This window comes from Protopterus annectens, chromosome 17.part0 (genome assembly GCF_019279795.1).
Source record: "Protopterus annectens isolate FY-2018-M chromosome 17.part0, PAN1.0, whole genome shotgun sequence".
NCBI classification, from domain to species: domain Eukaryota; kingdom Metazoa; phylum Chordata; order Ceratodontiformes; family Protopteridae; genus Protopterus; species Protopterus annectens.
In genome coordinates, this window is record NC_056751.1 from 97,585,290 (window position 1) to 97,606,102 (window position 20,813).

General features: G+C 37.3%; 1 protein-coding gene across 2 annotated transcripts in view; it reads right to left on the reverse strand.

Moving 5' to 3' along the window:
• The window catches only part of SLC49A3 (solute carrier family 49 member 3), a 1,094,331-nt gene extending 1,073,813 nt beyond the window's left edge, over positions 1 to 20,518 (reverse strand). For both annotated transcript variants that reach the window (XM_044059106.1, XM_044059105.1), the window contains exon 1: positions 19,955 to 20,518. In XM_044059106.1, coding sequence (XP_043915041.1) covers positions 19,955 to 20,170 — 216 coding nt within the window. In that variant the 5' untranslated portion in view covers positions 20,171 to 20,518. The remainder of the gene's footprint in view (positions 1 to 19,954) is intronic.
• Between the last annotated feature and the right edge of the window lie 295 nt (positions 20,519 to 20,813).

The following is a 20,813-nucleotide window of genomic DNA, read 5'->3' on the forward strand; positions in this document are numbered from 1 at the left end:
CATTCGTACTTGAGTCATTGTGTCGTTGTGCATAGCTTGCACTAATTCTACTAATGTTTCTGGTACTTCAAACCACAGCAGGACTGCCCAAATCAGCTTTCTTGGAATCCCTGTCATATGCTTTCTCCAGATCTAGGAATACCCAGTTAGACTCTATCCTCATCTCTAGGTTCTTATCAACTATCTGTCTCACTGCAAACATCTGGTCAGTTGTGCTGCATACTTATCTAAATCCAAACTGCTCATCTCCTATGTTACTTTCTACTACTCTGCATTTTCATTTATAATTCACCCGCTCCAGAACTTTCATACAATGTGACAGGAGTTTGATAACTCTGTACTGCCCACAGTTGTGAATGTCCCTTTGTTCTTGAACATTGGCTCTAGTATGATTATTCTCCAGTCATCTGGGATACACATTTCTCTCCACAATGATATGTGTACCCTCAGGAACCATTTCTCCCCCATCTCACACAGCATCTTTATCATATCTTCTGTGACCTCATCTGAGCCTGCTGCCTTCCCTGACTTCATTTTCCTTAGTGCTATTCTTACTTCTTCTATGGTGGGCTCCTCCTCTTCTTTCATCGTAGGCTGTGTCTGGGGCAGTACAGTTTCTTTGGGGTTTTCTTCATTCAAAACCTGCTAGAAGTACTCCTTCCAGCTGCCTTTGATGTCTTATGGACTGGTTAGCAGGTTGTTGCTGGCATCCCTTATGACGGGTGTCCAACCATCTTTTTATCTCCCTGTCTTTGCCTTGCAAAGGATGCTACTGAATAGCAATAACATCCTTTTATCAACTGTGCTTCTTGAGATTAAACTATTTTTTGTTCAGTGTTCCTGCATAAGTACTTGTCCTACATGTTATTATGTTGGCATGATGCTTGAAGATTACATAAGATTCAAGTCAGATGCTAGGTATCTGAAGTAAGGCACATGCTCAAGTTCGCATCCATTCTGACTAGGGATACCCTGAGTGCTGTGGTTTCAAGTTTATAAGGTGTTCCAAACAGCATGTACTTTTTTGATTTACAATTAAAGAGTTAGATTTAATCTAAATTTCTAGGTCACCTAGGTCTTGTTGCAACTTTTCTTTAATAAGAATTCCAGAAGAAGTTTGTCTAGTAATTACCATGTTTATCAACATACATAAGTAATATGAGATCTAGAATGTCTCTGTAAACAGAGTTGATGGCAAGGTGAGAATAACAGGGGACTAAACAATGGCCCTTTATGAACACCTACAGAAAATTTCCTGGGAATATAGCAACTGTCTGCCTTAACAGTCATGGTTCTACTAGACACATAACTTTTCTTCAGCTACAGCAGCAGAAAGGGAAGGTTGCATGAGTAGTGTGGTCAACCAAGTCAAAAATCTTGATTAGATCTACAAATATGGCTCCAAGGAGTTTGTGGTCATTCACACCTTTAAGAACATGATCAGTGAGTAACCAGACTGCAGTCACTGTAAAATGGCCTATCTTAAATCCACTTTTGTTCACAGGTTCATAGGTGTTTACTAGGCTAACGACCACAAGGGCCTTTTTAAGCCTAGCCATGCATCCCAAATCTTTGACAAGTTCTGATACCCTTGATAAGTGTAAGTATGAGCCTGGGAGATTAACCATTTACAGGTTACCTGTGTCCATTAGAGACACAGGTGTCAAACTAAGGATGAATTTCCAGTTTCCCATCCAATTGTCCAAGTTGCACTTAAATTGGATTAGAGAGGAACTCTGCTTCACATGGATGGGGAGCCTGTTCCATAGACTGGGTAGTCTCTGGTATACATACCTATCTCTCCAGCAGGTCCTACTTATATCACAGACAAGATTTAAGTCTTTAGAATGGGTAATTCTGGTGCTGTTTACTTTGTGGATATGCAGGCAGTCCATCAGAGTGGGGTCTGACAATGGCCTGTAAACCAGGCATAGATCTCCCTTCAAAAGCCTATAGGAGACAGAATACAGACATAGGATAGGGCCTTGAGGGGGTCTGCATAGGACATTTTACTTATGCCCTGTATTCTTTTAGTGAGGAACCTCTGTGGATGTTCTAATTGCTGGATATGCCTGGTTAGGCATGTACCAAATGGGGCAGTGTACTCAATGATAGGTCTGATGAATGCCGAATACAGTGGAACAATGACTTTCTTGGACTTAGATGCCACATCTTTGTTTATAAGTTGTGCGACATAGAATTATTTCCTCACCAGTGTAGACATGTGATGGTCAAAGGCTAGATTACTATCTATGTGTGTCCCTATGTCCCTGACTACTGGGTCAACTCTAAGGGGGTGTGTTGTCAATATGACAGTTACTAGGGATGGATGACTTCCCTGCATTTCTTGGCATTTAGTTTTAGTCCACGCTCTGACACCAGTTGTTTGTCTGTGTCAGCCTCTCCTAGAGAACATTTGTGTCAGTGTGAGATTCAATGACAGCTCCTAATTTGCAATCATCTGCAAATTTCGTCAGCCAGAGACCACTGACGTTGGCTTTGACTTCTAAGAAAATGCTAAAAAGGAGCGGTCCAAGGACTGATCCCTGAGGGACTCCACTTGTGACTGGCCGCTTTGCAGAGGTGGACTCCCCAATTCTGACTTCCTGGGTCTTGTCTGTGAGCCAGTTGGCTATCCACCAGGTGACATATGGGTTTGTACCTAACCTCTTGAGTTTGTCAATAATGCCCAAGTGGGGTATTGTGTCAAATGCCTTGGCCAGGTCAAAGTAGACAGTGTCAATGATTTTGCCCTCATCCACTGTTTTGGTGACCTTCTCAAAAAAGTCCACCAGGTTGAGTAGGCATGATCTGCCCTTGACGAAACCAAACTGGGTTTGGTCCAGTGTCTGGAGGTTTACTATATCTCTGTTGATCATCTCCATGATAATTCTTTCCATGGCTTTACATATAAGACTGGTGAGACTTATGGGTCTGTAGTTTCCAGGGTCTGTAGATGGCCCATCTTTGTGCAGAGGGATGACTGTTGCCTTACTCCATTCATGAGGCACAAAGCCTGTCAGGAGGCTACAGTTAAATAGTAATTCCAGAGGCCCTAATAGATCATGTTTCATACGATTTAGAAGGCATCCTGGGATATTGTCTGGGCCCATTCAAGCAGTGCTCTTGGTCTTAGAGAGAGCATTAAGGACCTGTTCTCTAGTGATAGCAGGGAGACATATATTTGATGATATTTCCTGAGGGAAGGTTGAAGGGGAGAGAGGGGTAAAGTTGGAGCTGAATTTATCAGCCAGGAGGTTTTCTACATCTTCTGGCTCAATATAGGTGGCTAAATTTACAATGAGCTCTTCACACAATTGTGTACTGCCCTTGAGGTTGTGGACATAGTTAAAGAATTATTTGTGGTTGTTCCTGGCCTGGGAGGCCAAATCTACCTCAACTTTGGCTTTGGTAGACTTCACTTGTCCTCTGAGTTGTTTGTTTAGTTTGATGAGAGTGCTTTTATCCTGCACCTCCTAATTTTTGCCATGATTTTCTTCCTCCTTTAGCGTGTCTTTAGGATGAAATATATTCTAAGATATTCAGTGAGCTGGCTGGAGTTGGCTCTATTAAACACAACAGATAAGCTAGGAAAAAGGGACAGAGGTAGACAGCAAACAAGGCATTTAGTGCTTTAAGTACTGGAATTAAAGTAGTTAATTTCCAAAAATGATGAATGGACGACTGCAGCACGGATCAGTTATAGATGTATGTGAAGGGGAGGAATTTTATTTAATTTTCCAGGGAGTATACATTTTAAGAGACATGGAAGATATAAAAGAAAATAGAATAAAGAAACTACCTGCTAGGGATGCATGCATTATGGACATTAGATAGGGGCTCTGTTATTGCCCTTTCAGCTATGGTTACTAGAGTCCAGAGCCATCCACATACCATGCGTATTTCACTCTAGAAACTCTTTGGGCTGGACAGGCAGTTAATGATTCAAGTTAAAAGATAGTGACCTCATATCATGTGATTTCTTTCCTGACGAGAACAAATGATGTGATAAAAGTATTACATACAAGATCTTTCTGTCCATTCTTCACTGGAAGTTTCACCAATTTGAAGGAAGGAAATGAATTCCCTTGTAATACAAGAGTATTGTCTCCCCTAATTCTGCTTATAAAACAGGTAACCACTTGTAATTAATTCTAAGAGCCTTTGAGAAGGTTATGTAGACAGAACCAACGCTTGGGTCGAGTACATTAGCACACTTTAAGTTCTTGAAACACCTGGTGTTGCTTTAATGAAGAGTAGGATCTGCACGTGGTATCAGCAGATGGAATGTTAGAGCTTTTGTCTGTTCGGGAGAATTTAATAGGACAACAGTCTCTAATAACTTCTGGGAGAACTGTTTGGTCAAGAATTCATGATGAGTGGTCAAGGGTGTATGCAGACATACACCATATACTCACAGGCATGCACTTTTTCAAAATAAGTTGTTTATTTTGTGCAGCAAGATGTGTTAAGAGTTGAAATTAAAAAGTTAATGCACACTTACCGTGTTTTACAGTATGATACATGGCTTTTTTTCAGAATGCCTTATCAACTAAACATTTTTCTTTATGCCAGCTCTTACAGGACTTTTATCAGTGCTGAAATAGAATATTATTCAGAATCATCCAATTTATGGGTTGAAGGGGTGAGAAGGCTTCAGCTGTGAGTGAGTTACACACTGGAAGTTGATATACATTTCCAAAAATCTTGACTATGTTCATGGTGGCACTTGGTAGTTATCAGAAAAGGAAGGATATGGTTATATGTGGAAATAATAATCTTTAAATGTTAATCATCCTTTTGTGTAGTTTGAGTGATCCTCTAAAATGCATACAGTGGATTGATAGGCTTTTCTACACCTGGAAATTAACCAATGTCACTGTACGGTTAACCTGCATTGTCTACGTCATGAAAACAGTTGACAGCTTTCATCTACAGCTTAACCGTATTCTCAAAATTATAATAATAGATTTACCTGCAAACTAACAAAACTTCATAATTACTCATAAGAAGTAAATGCTACCCAAAAGAAACTTGTTAAGTCTACTTTAGCACTAAACTCTAGCAGGGCCGGCCTTAGCTGAAACGGCACCCTAGGCGAAGTATTGCTCTGATGCCCCTTAAGCCCCATCCACACCATACTCAAGGAACACCCCTATTTGAGTCACGCCCACAGATGGGTCACTCCCACAAAAGCCACACCAGTTTTTCAATGTTTAAATGCATGAAAAATCATTCATACTGTAACAGACACCTTGTAGTGTAGTTAAGACTGCAACTGAGAAATGTATCATTAAAAAACAAGTAAAACTGCATTGCCCAACACAAAACAGCAAAAAAATGAGCGAGAGTTAAATATAGCATTTTTACCAAAATCATAAGGTAAAATCCCCACAAATACTCCTTCAAAAAGCTGCACTAGCAATGCTTATGTTGCAATCAAATATACTTTAACCTTCTATTGATTTGTATTAAAAAAATCAAGTACATCACAAAATCAAAGCAGAATCTGTTCAGTTGCACATTACATGACTACTGCTGTTAGGCTTTACCCAGCCATTGTTTTTATTTAAGCATATTATATATATTCACAGCAGCTAAGTAAGGATTAAATAATAAAAAGTGACCTACTCTGATCCACCAAAAATTCACACTAAAGAAACTCAAACTCAGAAATGTATCACTAGAAAACAAGTACACTGCCCAACACAAAACAGCAAAAATATTAGCAAGAGTTAAATATAGCATTTTTGACAAAATCAGAAGATAAAATCACCACAAATACTCATTCAAAAAGCTGCACTAGTCTAGCAATGCTTATGTTTATTTATTTATTTATTTTATTTTACATTTGTTAACCGGGAAAGTCCGACTGGATACATATCCATTTTCAGCAGAGGCCCGGGGAGAAAAGCTCCATGTTTTGAAAGCATTTAGTAACAACAATAACAATGAAGGTATTTAGTAACAAATAATGATATAGGTTATAAGATATTTAAAAATTAACAAATAGATCTTTTTTTACAAAGGTTTAGTAACAATTAAAGAAAGAAAAATGCAGGTTGTAATGATCTTAAGAAAGTTAACAGTAGGTCAAAGACAAAAGTCATATATAGTTTACAAATAGATAAGACATAAAAAACATTTTCTTTGAAGCAGTGAATTCAGAGAAGTCAATCTTTTAGGAGGGGTGTGTCAGTAAGATAAGCATTTTCAGTAGAAAGCAAGTAAGATAAGAAAGAGATAAGAAAAAAATAAGTTATAGAGGGAGAAGATTGGTAGACACATCTGTGAGCTAGTTTGATTTAATAAGTTTGTGGTTATGTTTTTGGGTTAGTTGGGGTTTTGATAGGAGCACGACTATTTTTTGACTAGCTCAGTGTCACTTTTGTATAGTTTAGTTGGGGTTTAGACATGGACATAGCCAGAGTCTGTGCATGTGTGTCTTTAGAGATTTTTTTAATTGAGGCAGGGAGCTGTTAGAGGTTACTTCTGGAGGAAGGGAGTTCCATTTTTTTCCAGTAGAGTTGGAGAACAAAGAATCTCCAGCTGAGTTGTTTGCTTTGGTTGTTTGTACTAGCATTCTGCTGTATGAGCGGAGGGACGTTAGGTTGTTATAGGGGGTGATAATTTTAGTTAGAATCGGGGTACTGGTAGGTTGGTAGAGGATTTTATGAATAACTATGAGTTGGTTATAGTATATTTGATTGGGTAGTTCTAGCCAACCTAATTTGTGAAGATTTTGACAATGGTGGGTTCTGTATGTGGAGCATGTTGCTATCAAATATGCTTTATCATTCTATAACTGCCTTGAGTCTGTACAATGCATACCTGAAACAGCTCACCAAATTTGTGGACCCCAGTTATTGCACATTTCTTCCTTATTGTGAAAGCACATTAGATATTTGATTACCGTTATAACACTTTTTCTCTCGCTTTCTCTGCACCCTTTGCCATAAGGCTAAAATGGTGCCCCTTCGTAGTTCAGACTGCCTGCCACTTTACTTGAAATCTGTAGAAGAAAGCCTTTATGATTCTATCACATGTACAAATGAATTAGGCATGATTTGACAGAAAGCAAACAGCAGTGAAACACAGCAATGTGGAATGATATGTGTGTTTGTACTTATATTCATGTGAAAGAAACAGCATTTTAACATTGGGACAGAAGTATGTAGAAATGGCTATGGTTCCAGCCATGATAATGCTAAATTATAGTCACATGATCTACTGGATGTCGTTAGTAATGAAGCACAGACGTACTGCATTGACCAAAGCTTCCTGGTGAGTAGCAATCACAGGAAGTAGAAAACAGGGTTCTGAGAGACCATAGGTTTAAAAAAACGTAGTGCGATAATACATATCTGAACTGCAGCTAACTCACGAAAAAAAGTTTGAAATTTGGTCCGCCTGATGCTGTTCATCTGATTGCAGAGTAAATGCCCATCTCAAACACCTCATACTATTTAGGTACCAAAGCTGTACTGCAGAGGTATCCACTGCCTGCTAGAGTTAAGGAGCAGTTCTGCATAATCGCAGAGCTTAGATGTGTAGCATGGGTGTTAGCATATCCTTCTTAACCTCTGCCTCTCCTTGATCTTACCTGTCTGTCACTCTAATCAGAGAAGCACAAGTTTATTCCTTCCAGAAATTAGGTCAATAACAATAGGCATCAACTGCTCATTTAGAGTTTTAACCTGGGAAATATCAAATGGCAAGCACACGTGCAAAATAACAAGTGCAAACAGAAGCAAACAGCACTAGTTTAAGAATACTGTTTAATAACTAAATTATTTGCAAGAAATTTGTACAGTTTGGGGATCAAACCATGATTTCTGATATTAACTAGATAATTTAGGGGAATGTTGACATAATAAACAACTTCAGCTTCAATTTCACTTAAGTGCTTAATTATCTAGGTAGTTGCAAGCAAATCAAAGTGAAGTACAAGGCAATGGCAGGTTATATGCGTATGGGTTACTTGAGAGTTTGAGCACTTAAATACTGGCTGAAGAGTTTGAAAGTGAACTTTCTGAACTTTCCCAATGTTTTGATGCAGGAGATTAAGGTACAGTGGGGACTGTAGAATTTGTCTTTTCCTACTTTACATAATAGGGGGTGTAAGGAGCTATGCCAACCTACAAAAAAACTTTTGTTTTTATTAGAATCTCTCTGATTTGAGGTGTTTTGCTTTCAAATCTTTTAGATTTTTTTTTCTGTCTTAACATTCAAACTTTTTATAGTTTGAACATTGCATATGTACTACTGCAGATGTTGTATCAATTAAACCAGTATTTTAAAAGTTAAGATAAAACAAGTCATACATTTAACCAAAAACCAAACAGCAACAGCTAACGCCACTGGCTATGTGAATCTTGAGAAACTGGTAACTCCTTCTTTAAATATAAAACCAAGGTAACATCCAACAAACGAAAGCAGCAGCCCTCTAATAGTTGAACTCCACACTTTATTCGAACACGAAACATACACTAACAACGGTTAAGCGCTTTCACCTGTACACAACACAGGCTTCATCAGAACTGACTTACATTTTGATTTGGCTCAATTTAAATTACTTTTTTTGGCGCCAAACAGAGCTCACAGATTTAAAGACACAATGTAACCAAAATAATATATCTTATGTTGCTAAATTTCATAAAAGCTGATCAATTCATTCAATAAGTCTAAAACTGAAATAAAATAATAAAACCTATATAAATATTTCGCTCAGATGCATATCTTGATACTAACAAAATCAATAATATATATATATTAAATATGTTAAAAAATGTTAAAAAATATATATATATAAACAGTATAATAAGCTATATGTAAATAAATATAAATTATATATAAAGTAACTATACAATTTTTATACCATATATTAATTATTAATATATGCAAATACCTAAAAATTATCACATCGTTTAAAATATTTTAAATATGCTTAAAATATATTTAAAAAATATGTTTACATGTGAGATGACTTACATAAGTAGAGGTTTAATTGAAATATTATCATTCAGACCGGGAGTAGAAGAGGCATCCGTGAATAATTGCCACCACATTTCACGGTAAGATAAGTGCCCTTTACTGTCACCTCCCTTAGGGTCTGATTTAATAATATCTATAATACCAAATGTAAACTGATGATCAGAACCATACTGGTTAATATGTCTATACAAAGCATTCTTATATTCTCCCTTTTTTATACAATACATATGGTCATAGATATGTTTATTAAACTGCCTCTCAGTTTTCCCAATATAGAAAGCTGAACATTTTACACATAATGCAATGTAAACCACAAACTTTGTTTTACAATTTCCATGTCTAAATTTAATATAAGACCTAGATATATTATCTAACCTCACTACTTCATCGGTGTTAATCAAATAACACCAGTTACAACAACCACATTTGTGTGTATGTGCAGCTTTATTGCTTATTGAAATTGGTCCTTTTTCTAAAAGACTTTTTATATTGGGACCCATTTTATTTACAAAATAAGGCTTGTTGCCAACTACATCAGACACATATGTATCTGTCTGAATGATATTCCAATTTCTATTTAAAATCTCTTTAACCTTATGTATATGTGGCCCATATTCCAGTATACATGCTCTACTTAAATCAGTAGACTTAGGGGTACTATTAAATATTCCATTGCTATTGCCAGGATTTCTGTATGATACATCTAATAATGGGATATATTTGGTCCCCCATCCCTTGACTACTTGTTTTTTTTACTTTATCCATCATTTTCATATCATAACCTCTATCTTTAAATAACTCGGTTATATACGTTACCTCCTCCAATATATCACTATATAACGAAGTCATTCTTAATGCTCGGACTAATTGTCCCTTATATATATTTCTCATCAAACTTTTAGGATGATTACTAGAAAATTCTAGATAACTGTTAGAGAAGGTGGATTTTTTGTGTATTCGTGATGAAAATTGAACATTGTCTTTGTATATAAAAGTATCTAAATAAGCTAGACCTGTCTGACTATAAGAACGTGAATTTAAGAAATGTGCTGCTCAAATTGATGTAGTCTAAAAATTGATCCAAACTCTTTTCATTGTCTTGCCATAAAATATAAATATCGTCCAGAAAACGACAGTAATACTTAATATTTTTATAATATTCACTATGAAAGATAATCGATTCTTCCCAGTCAAGCATGACTAGGTTGGCAAACACTGGGGCGCAAGCAGCACCCATTGCAATGCCTCTCTTCTGTCTAAAAATTTCCCCTTCAAAGTAGATAAAATTGTAGTCAAGTACTATACTCATCATCTCCATGATGAGACAAATCTTGTCCCATTCGTACTCAACATATTTCCTCATACTTCGAACAAATGCTTCAAGACCCCCGTCTTTCGGAATACAAGAGTACAAATCGATTACATCAATAGTAACAAATCTTACACTTTCATTAAAGGCATCTGTGGGATATTGAGACAAAAACTCCCAAGAGTCTTTTACTAAATGAGTAATTTTTTCATAAACTGATTTTAACATAGTATCGATAGCCACCCCTAAAGGAAATGTTTTAGATCTACTGCCAGAGACAATAGGTCTAAATGGTGGATCCTCGATACTCTTATGAATCTTTGGTATACCTACTAAGGTTGCTATCACTGGATGTTCTACTCTTAAATAATTATAAATATCCATAGTGATACGTTTGTCAATTAAAAATTCTTCAATATGTAAATTAATCCTCCTATATGCTAAATTCACTTCATTTAATGATACCACTTCATAATTATCTGTGGAATGTAAAGTTAATATCAGTGGCTTGTTAAGGCAGGCTAATCGACTATGTGTGGACGATAGCAGAAAGACTACCAGTTCGTTTAATACTTCTCAAAGACAAGATTTTTTTTGAGAAGTTTCCTATGGAACTTGACGTTAACAGTGAGAACTTAAGGGTGAACTGTTTAGTTGGGAGCAACGACAATTCTTTGGACAGCACAGTGAAACTTTGAGTACGAATGGGACAAGATTTGTCTCATCATGGAGATGATGAGTATAGTACTTGACTACAATTTTATCTACTTTGAAGGGGACATTTTTAGACAGAAGAGAGGCGTTGCAATGGGTGCTGCTTGCGCCCCAGTGTTTGCCAACCTAGTCATGCTTGACTGGGAAGAATCGATTATCTTTCATAGTGAATATTATAAAAATATTAAGTATTACTGTCGTTTTCTGGACGATATTTATATTTTATGGCAAGGTAATGAAAAGAGTTTGGATCAATTTTTAGACTACATCAATTTGAGCACATTTCTTAAATTCACTAGTTCTCATAGTCAGACAGGTCTAGCTTATTTAGATACTTTTATATACAAAGACAATGTTCAATTTTCATCACGAATACACAGAAAATCCACCTTCTCTAACAGTTATCTAGAATTTTCTAGTAATCATCCTAAAAGTTTGATGAGAAATATATATAAGGGACAATTAGTCCGAGCATTAAGAATGACTATGTTACATAGTGATATGTTGGAGGAGGTAACATATATAACCAAGTTATTTAAAGATAGAGGTTATGATATGAAAATGATGGATAAAGTAAAAAAACAAGTAGTCAAGGGATGGGGGACCAAATATATCCCATTATTAGGTGTATCATACAGAAATCCTGGCAATAGCAATGGAATATTTAATAGTACCCCTAAGTCTACTGATTTAAGTAGAGCATGTATACTGGAATATGGGCCACATATACATAAGGTTAAAGAGATTTTAAATAAAAATTGGAATATCATTCAGACAGATACATATGTGTCTGATATAGTTGGCAACAAGCCTTATTTTGTAAATAAAATGGGTCCCAATATAAAAAGTATTTTAGAAAAAGGACCAATTTCAATAAGCAATAAAGCTACACATACACACAAATGTGGTAGTTGTAACTGGTGTTATTTGATTAACACCGATGAAGTAGTGAGGTTAGATAATATATCTAGGTCTTATATTAAATTTAGACATGGAAATTGTAAAACAAAGTTTGTGGTTTACATTGCATTATGTGTAAAATGTTCAGCTTTCTATATTGGGAAAACTGAGAGGCAGTTTAATAAACGTATCTATGACCATATGTATTGTATAAAAAAGGGAGATGATAAGAATGCTTTGTATAGACATATTAACCAGTATGGTTCTGATCATCAGTTTACATTTGGTATTATAGATATTATTAAATCAGACCGTAAGGGAGGTGACAGTAAAGGGCACTTATCTTACCGTGAAATGTGGTGGCAATTATTCACGGATGCCTCTTCTACTCCCGGTCTGAATGATAATATTTCAATTAAACCTCTACTTATGTAAGTCGTCTCACATTTAAACATATTTTTTAAATATATTTTAAACATATTTTAAATATTTTAAACAATGTGATAATTTTTAGGTATTTGCATATATTAATAATTAATATATGGTATAAAAATTATATAGTTACTTTATATATAATTTATATTTATTTACATATAGCTTATTATACTGTTTATATATATATATTTTTTAATTTTTTTACATATTTAATATATATATTATTGATTTTGTTAGTATCAAGATATGCATCTGAGCGAAATATTTATATAGGTTTTATTATTTTATTTCAGTTTTAGACTTATTGAATGAATTGATCAGCTTTTATGAAATTTAGCAACATAAGATATATTATTTTGGTTACATTGTGTCTTTAAATCTGTGAGCTCTCTTTGGCACCAAAAAAGTAATTTAAATTGAGCCAAATCAAAATGTAAGTCAGTTCTGATGAAGCTTGTGTTGTGTACAGGTGAAAGCGCTTAACCGTTGTTAGTGTATGTTTCGTGTTCGAATAAAGTGTGGAGTTCAACTATTAGAGGGCTGCTGCTTTCGTTTGTTGGATGTTACCTTGGTTTTATATTTAAAGAAGGAGTTACCGATTTCTCAAGATTCACATAGCCAGTGGCTTAAGCTGTTGCTGTTTGGTTTTTAGTTACTTGCTGCTGCGAACGCTGTTTTTGGATAAAGTCATACATTTAGCAATAACAGCATATTTGTGTCTTAATGATGACAATGTTAGCTAAATTTAAGAATATAACAAGTAAGATCCTTATGTCTCTAAAAAACTACAACCAGCACCAAGTTCAAAAAAATAATTCTAGGTTTTAAGTCACTTTTAGGCAGCAAATAATCAGCAAACTAGTAAACAAAATAAAGTTAGCCGATCACCACATCACATTGTATAAAGCCTCAGCACTGCCCATTGTACTGAAAGCAATTCAGGCATCCAAGCTGCACAGCTCATACACCCAGTAAAGTCCCAGTAATGAGGCAGAAAACAAAGTCCAAAAAGCAAAATTACCAAAAACAATGTTGATAAAATTCCAAAAATATAAGGCCATAGGATTTAATATACGTAAACCACAAAGTAAAGCATGTCACATGACAGAAGAGTCCATTAAAATAATCCAAGACACCAAACATCCAAAACAGTTAACCGCTGAAAAACAGAGGTTGAAATGTGCAAAACCAAATAAAGCTTACAAAAAGAATTAAATCCATTGAATCTGTTGGTGTACTTAAATGGACATTAAAAAGCAAACCCTGTTATTTAAGTATTTATGTATTTAACAGCTGAATTTGGGTGTTATATTAAATAAACTTGTTCAGTTTACTACTTAACTTAGCTTCACTTTCCAGCTCTTGCAGCATTTTTTTTGTGGATTTTAGCGGGCTTTATAAATAAAAATGCTGCAAGAGCTGGAAAGTGAAGCTAAGTTAAAGTAGTAAACCGAACAAGTTTATTTATAAAGTCCATTAAAACCACAAAAAAAAGCTGCAAGAGCTGGAAAGTGAAGCTAAGTTAAGTAGTAAACGGAATACTGCAATGAAAAAGTCCCAGTAACCTGAACAAGTTTATTTAATAAAATACCCAACTTCAACTGTTAAGTACTTAAATTAAATAACCTGATTGCTTTTTAATGTGCATTTTAGAGTGAAAGTGAACACATTCCCACCAATTTCCCAGACCCTGACTTACCTTAGCCAAGCAATTGAAGCAGCAAAAGCAATAAATAATGAACCACCAAGCAAGAGACGGCTGGAGGCACAAAACTAAAAGCCCAAACTGCCGTTTGTGTAGCCCGCGTGGCGCTGCAGCAGAGAACCAGACAGACCACCAATGAGTCACTCACGTCCAAACCAGAGATTACACCAGGAACTAGGAAGTAGTAATGTAGCCCACTTCTATCTCACCAGTTAAGAAAGGAATGAGAGGCGGGCGTGAGCTGAGTGACATATATACACTGGATTGGAGCAGTAGCCAGGGACGAAGTGTGGGGGAGGGCGCAACTGCCTACAATGCGGGCGGGGGGGGCGGCGAAAGTAAAAAAAATGTGTGCGAAAGTTGACCGAAAATAAAAAAAATGTGAAATCATTAAATTGTGCCCTTTTGAGGCCGGCCTGTATAGTGCCCTAGGCGATCGCCTAGTTCGCCTATGCCTAAGGCCGGCCCTGAACTCTAGTGCAGAATTGTAGTTAATGGTGTAATAAAAAAAAAAAAAAAAAAAAAAAAAAAAAAAACAGGGTCAGAGAGAGTGACTTTTTCTTCTTTTGGCTGCTCCCGTTAGGGGTCGCCACAGCGGATCAACTGTTTCCATTTCTTCCTGTCCTCTGCATCTTGCTCAGTCACACCAACCACCTACATGTCCTCTCTCACCACATCCATAAACTTTATCATATGCCTTCCTCTTTTCCTGTTACCTGGCAGCTTCATCCTTAGCATCTTTTTCCCAGTATACTCTGCATCCCTCCTCAGCACATGTCCAAACCAACGAAATCTTGCCTCTCTGGCTTTGTCTCCAAACCTTCCAACCTGGGCTGACCCTCTAAAATACTTATTCCTAATCCTGTCCATCCTCGTCACACTAAGTGCAAATCTTAACATCTTCATCTCTGCCATGTCAAGCTCTGTCTCTTGCTTTTTTGTCAATGCCACTGTCTCCAACCAATATAACATAGCTGGTCTCACTACCCTCTTGTAGACCTTCCCTTTCACTCTTACTGGTACTCGTCTGTCACAAGTCACTCCTGACACTCTTCTCCACCCACTCCACCCTGCCTGTACTCTCTTCTTCACCTCTCTTCCACGCTCACCATTACTCTGAACTGTTGATCCCAAGTATTTAAACTCATCCACCTTCGCCACCTCTACTCCCTGCATCCTCACAATTCCTCTGTCCTCCCTTTCATTCACACACATATATTCCATCTTAGTCCTGCTGACCTTCATTCCTCTTCTCCCTAGAGCATATCTCCACCTCTCCAGGGTCTCCTCCACCTGTTCCCTACTCTCACTACAGATCACAATGTCATCTGCAAACATCACAGTCCACGGGGACTCGTGTCTGATCTCGTCTGTCAACCTGTCCATCACCATTGCAGATAAGAAAGGGCTCAGAGCTGATCCTTGACGTAATCCCACCTCCACCTTAAATGCACCCCGACCATAAACTTATTGAGACTTTTGTAGTCAGAAGATGAACAAGTGTGATAATCACAAAGAGCAGTTTCACTTCTTCTTCCGGCTTTTCCCGGTTAGGGGTCACCACAGCAGATCACCTGTCCACTCATGATTGGCAGTGGAGTTTTACGGTGTCGAGTTACTAGCCCGGTGCCCAACCTTCCACAGAAGGCACACACATGCACACACTCATGCCTAGGGCCAATTTTAGAGTATCCAATCCACCTACAGCATGTCTTGTTGGATGAAATTTGCAAGCACAGAATTATAACACTCTGCAAAGTTAGGTTTCCGTGGTGATGAAACTATTCCAGACATAACGCTTATTAAAAACAACCTTTAGAACTTTCCTAACCCTAAAGTCCCTACCACTTCCTAAGGAGCTAATTTCTGAGAAGTCCATCCTTAAAAAAAAAAGACAAAAGTACTAAAGGTTGTTTTAAATAAATGTGTGTTTGGAATACTTACACCTCCTGTATTTCGCCTAGCACACCTTACTTTGGATTTTGTTATTGGTTTGGTAGTGAATATGGCTAGAGTGAAAAAAAACTCTTTTTTAAACATAATACTCTGGCTGGCTCAAAGAAAGAAGTAGGGAGCAAGGAGGACAGGACCAGAAGCTTACAAATTTTCACTTTTTAAAAAGGCATGTTATCTCAGCTATTTCTTTACCTTTCTGCAATAGCTTTTTGCAGACTGTATAACACATATGTAGGAAAAAAGTGTAAAAGTCTCCACAAAGTAATCAATGTCACTTTTATTAAAGATTCTCATACTTAACAGCATTTATCACTACTTCTGTCTTAAGTGAAGGGAATCATATATATGTTGGGGTTATATACATTTGATCAATTTTGCCAATTATAGAAGAATTTTCTAGTGTCAGAACTAGCTAAATGTAAGTGTACAACACTGAATCTTGGGTAACTGGGACTGGGTAGTAATGGCACAACTTTTTTCTGTAACAAAAGTTTTGGCATTGGGACCGAGTGAGTGAGTGTTTGTGTGTATGTGAGTCTCTGTTTGAGCATGTGAGTGTTTGTGGGTTAGGGTTACAGTAAAGGCTAAGGGAAAGGGAAAGATCTGTTGGTATGCTTAAGTGCTGTTAGGTTTGAAGTGTGTGTAACTGCGTGTATCTGTGTGTCTGTGTCTTGTTTAGTGATATTGTGAAGAAAGAGTGTTTAGTACCCTAATAAGTAGGGTTGGGTTACAGGCAGGAGTAGGGTTACAGTTAGCTCACCTGAGTAAGGTGGTGCATTACACAGGTGTGCTGACCATAACCCTGCACCAGCCCCTAACCTGAACCCTACACATTAGGGTACTAAACCCCATTTTCCCAGTTGTTTTCCTTTTTCAATTGGTTTAATGGGTTGAGGAAATAGCATTTTGATGAAAGGTAGGTTCGACTGCACTTTTAGATTAAACGTATCTCACGAATTTGTGTGCACAGTCTTTAGTATCATACTCATACATGCATAAATATGCTATATATGTACACATATGTTTGTTACCTGATTCAGAACATTGATTAACATAGACCTTTTTCAATTTCAGCCCATGAGTACTGTCTGGTTAAGTGACTTGCTCAGAATCATACAGAAAGCAAATGGAGGCTGACAGAAACAATCACTGGACCACGGAAAGCAGCTTGTTAACAGCTCATTGTCTTAATTATCTGCAGTAACAGCCAAGCAACTGTGACATGAAAGCAGAGACTACGGCAAATCATTTTATGCTCACAACATATTACTTACTGATTATGTAATCTCTTAATATGTGCCCACTGCCCACGATACCTCTCAACCTTTTAGTGAAAATAATCTCGACAAAGCCCAACAAACTGGGTGGACAAAGACCCGAAAATAGGGGCATATTTTAAATATTGCTCTTAGAAACTTAGCAAGTTGCTAGACTAACAGTGTTTGTTATAGCATATATCTTTTGAAGGATTTGTAGCCTAAAACTCAAATGTATGTCATTATTTAGTGATTTCAGTCCTCAGATCATCCTAGTGATTTGACAGAAAACCAAACTTTTTTGAAGAACAAATCAAAAATATGAGCCAAAAATCTAGACATTCTGGGAAAATCTGAACAGTTGAGGTATGCAAACCATATAGTACAGTTCAACTTCAAGATCAACAAATATTAAACCATTAAATAGCAGCCATGCCTTAACAGTCACACTGTAACCTACTGAAGAAGCTCATGCCAGACCACAGATGTACCCAGAAATGTATATTGTGTACTCAAACCTATATCTGCTGCCACCACCACCCACTTATCTTTTAAAAAATGCACTCATCTGTTAAAATCTTGTCCCTATATGCTTCAGAAAGGGGGCACATTATTTTCAGCTGTAGCCACTTAGAAACATAAAATGACTCTTTTGCAAGTACAGTGGAAATAAAAAGTATACACACCCCTGTTAAAATGCCAGATTTTTGTGATATAAAAAATGAGACCGCAATAAATCATTTCAAAACTGTTCCCACCTTTAATGTGACCCATAGCCTGTACAATTCAATTGAAAAACAAACAAATCTGTTAGGGGAAAAATATAAAAAATAAAAAAACGTATAATACGCTGGCTGCATAAGTGTGCACACCCTTAAACTAAAACTTTGTTGTGTGTGCACACCCTTAAACTAATACTTTGTTGAAGCACCTTTTGATTTAATTACAGCATTCAGTCTTCTTGGGTACACACCTGCCATCAATAAAAAGAGACTCTGATTAACCCCAAATAAAGTTCAGCTGTCCTAGTAGGATTTTCCTGACAGTTACTCAGTTTCCTGCTACAGCAAAAGCCATGGTTCGCATAGAGCTGACAAAGCATCAAAGGGATCTCATTGTTGAAAGGTATCAATTGGAAGAAGAGTAGTAAAAAATTTCCACAGCATTGAATATACCATGGAACACGGTGAAGACAGTCATCAAACAGTGGAGAAAATATGGGACAACAGTGACATTCCAAAGAACTGGACGTCCCTCCAAAACTGATGAAAAGACATGACAAAAACTGATCAGGGAGGCTGCCAAGAGACCGACTGCAATAATGAAGGAGCTGCAGGAATTTCTGGCAAGTACTTATTGTGTACTACATGTGACAACAATCTCCTGTAGTCTCCATATGTCTGGACTATGGGGTAGGGTTGCAAGACGGAAGCCTTTTCTTACATAGAAAAACACCCAGGCTCGGCAAAAATTTGCAAAACAACACATCAAGTCTCTGAAAAGCAAGTGGGAAAATGTGTTATGGTCTGATGAGACCAGGGTTGAACTTTTTGTCCACAATTCCAAAAGGTACGTTTGCAGCAAAAACAACACTGCACATCACCAAAAGCACACCATCCACACGGAGAAGCATGGTGGTGACAGTATCATGCTTTGGGGTTGCTTTTCTTCAGCTGGAACTAGGGCTTTAGTCAAGGTGGAGAGAATTATGAACAGTTCCAAATACCAGTCACTTTTGGCCCTAAACTTTCGGGCATCTGCTAGAAAGATGAAGGTGAAGAGGACTTTCACCTTTCAACATGACAATTACCCCAAGCATACATCCAAATCAACAAACAGATGAAAAATTAGAGTTTTGGAGTGGAAATGGCCCAACCAGAGCCCAGCAGACCTAAATCAAAAAAAATTTGGTGACCTGAAGAAGGGGCTGTGCACGAATCCCCAATCTGACAGATTTGAAGCACTTTTGCAAGGAAGAGTGGGCAAATATTGCCAAGTCAAGATGTGCCAAGCTGGTAGACTCCTACCCAAGAAAACTGAATGCTCTAATTAAATCAAAATGTACTTTAACAAAGTATTAGTTTAAGGGTGTGCACACTTCTGCAACCAGCGTATTGTACGTTTTTTTATTTTTTTATATTTTACCCTTAACAGATTTCTTCGTTTTTCAATTGAATTGTACTGATTATAGGTCACATTAAAGGTGGGAAAAAGTTCTGAAATTATTTATTGTGGTCTCATTTTTTTACATCTCAAAAACCTCGCACATTAGCAAGGGTGTGTACACGTTTTATATCCACTGTACATTCCTCTCATGTAAGATTTTTTTTTAATAACTCTGCATGGCAAACTTTTACACAGTTCTAACATTCTGTGATTTGTGGATCATAATGTTGCTGAGAGATCCCCAGGAAGAAAATGCACTGATTTGAGTGCACTAAGTACGCTTAGCTACAAATTGTGCCTGACCCGAAATGCCCACAACCGGTGATTGAACCCGTACATCTGTAAAGCGGCCGTCAGCCACACTAATTTAAGACGTGCCGCTGTAAATCAGACCCATCCGACAGCAGGCAGTAGGTGGCAATCTTCCAACAGCACACATTTTATTACTCATCACAGCGCCCTCCTGCCCTTATGAATGAAACATTTCTGCATCTGGGTTGAGTGCACTGTAGTACTTACCAGTGCGTTGGAAGTATTAAGCAAGCATACAACCAGCAAGACGAACCAACGACGCGTGTAAGTCCTATAGTCGAGTAACTTCCTCAGACTTTCCCTCGACATAAGAATGCTGTCATTGGCATCATCCACAGCCACCGGTCCGGCAGTAGCATTTAATGCCGTTTGACAGTTGTCATACAGACAGGGGAGCATCGGCTCCTCTTCTTCTGACATCATGGTTTATTCTTGTCTTCTAAAGATGTGGAAATCAGCAGTAACTGAAATACAGCTGGAAACATCAACTGTCTAAATACCGGTTAAAACTTTCGAACCTGTCTTACGGATTTTTTTGAGGATTACAGCATGTCAGCGTTTAAGAATACACGTTCTTGCACACTTCATTTTTCGGCACAGTGCATTTATCGACAATAGAAGTGACTGCTTATTTTTGTTTCTCGTCACATGATTAAGGCCACGCCTGGAATTTGTGGCACTTTGTACTAGTACCAAGCCGGTTGGTTAACGACTAGGGAAAACATGACAGTGGAATTACCGGTGTCTGTGTAATGTCCCCTTGTGAATAAAAACGTTGTAGTCTGGGAAATGCTGCTCATTTTAGGCATACTTTGGATGAGTATCCTAGCCTTGTTTATGAACTTACAGTAATTTTTTGTAGGGACTTCTAAGTATTGCAAATCTTTAGCTCAATTCAGGTGATTGAAGTTCGTGACCGTCTTCAAACCGTACCGACCGGAAATGCTGCTTTTTTTGTTAAAGCAGGACATTTTTTTAAAGTATTGATATTGTTTCAGAGCATGTTTTCATAACCAAGTGGCTAACCTTAATTAGTGAATATACTTTTCATAGGTTTAGATGGATA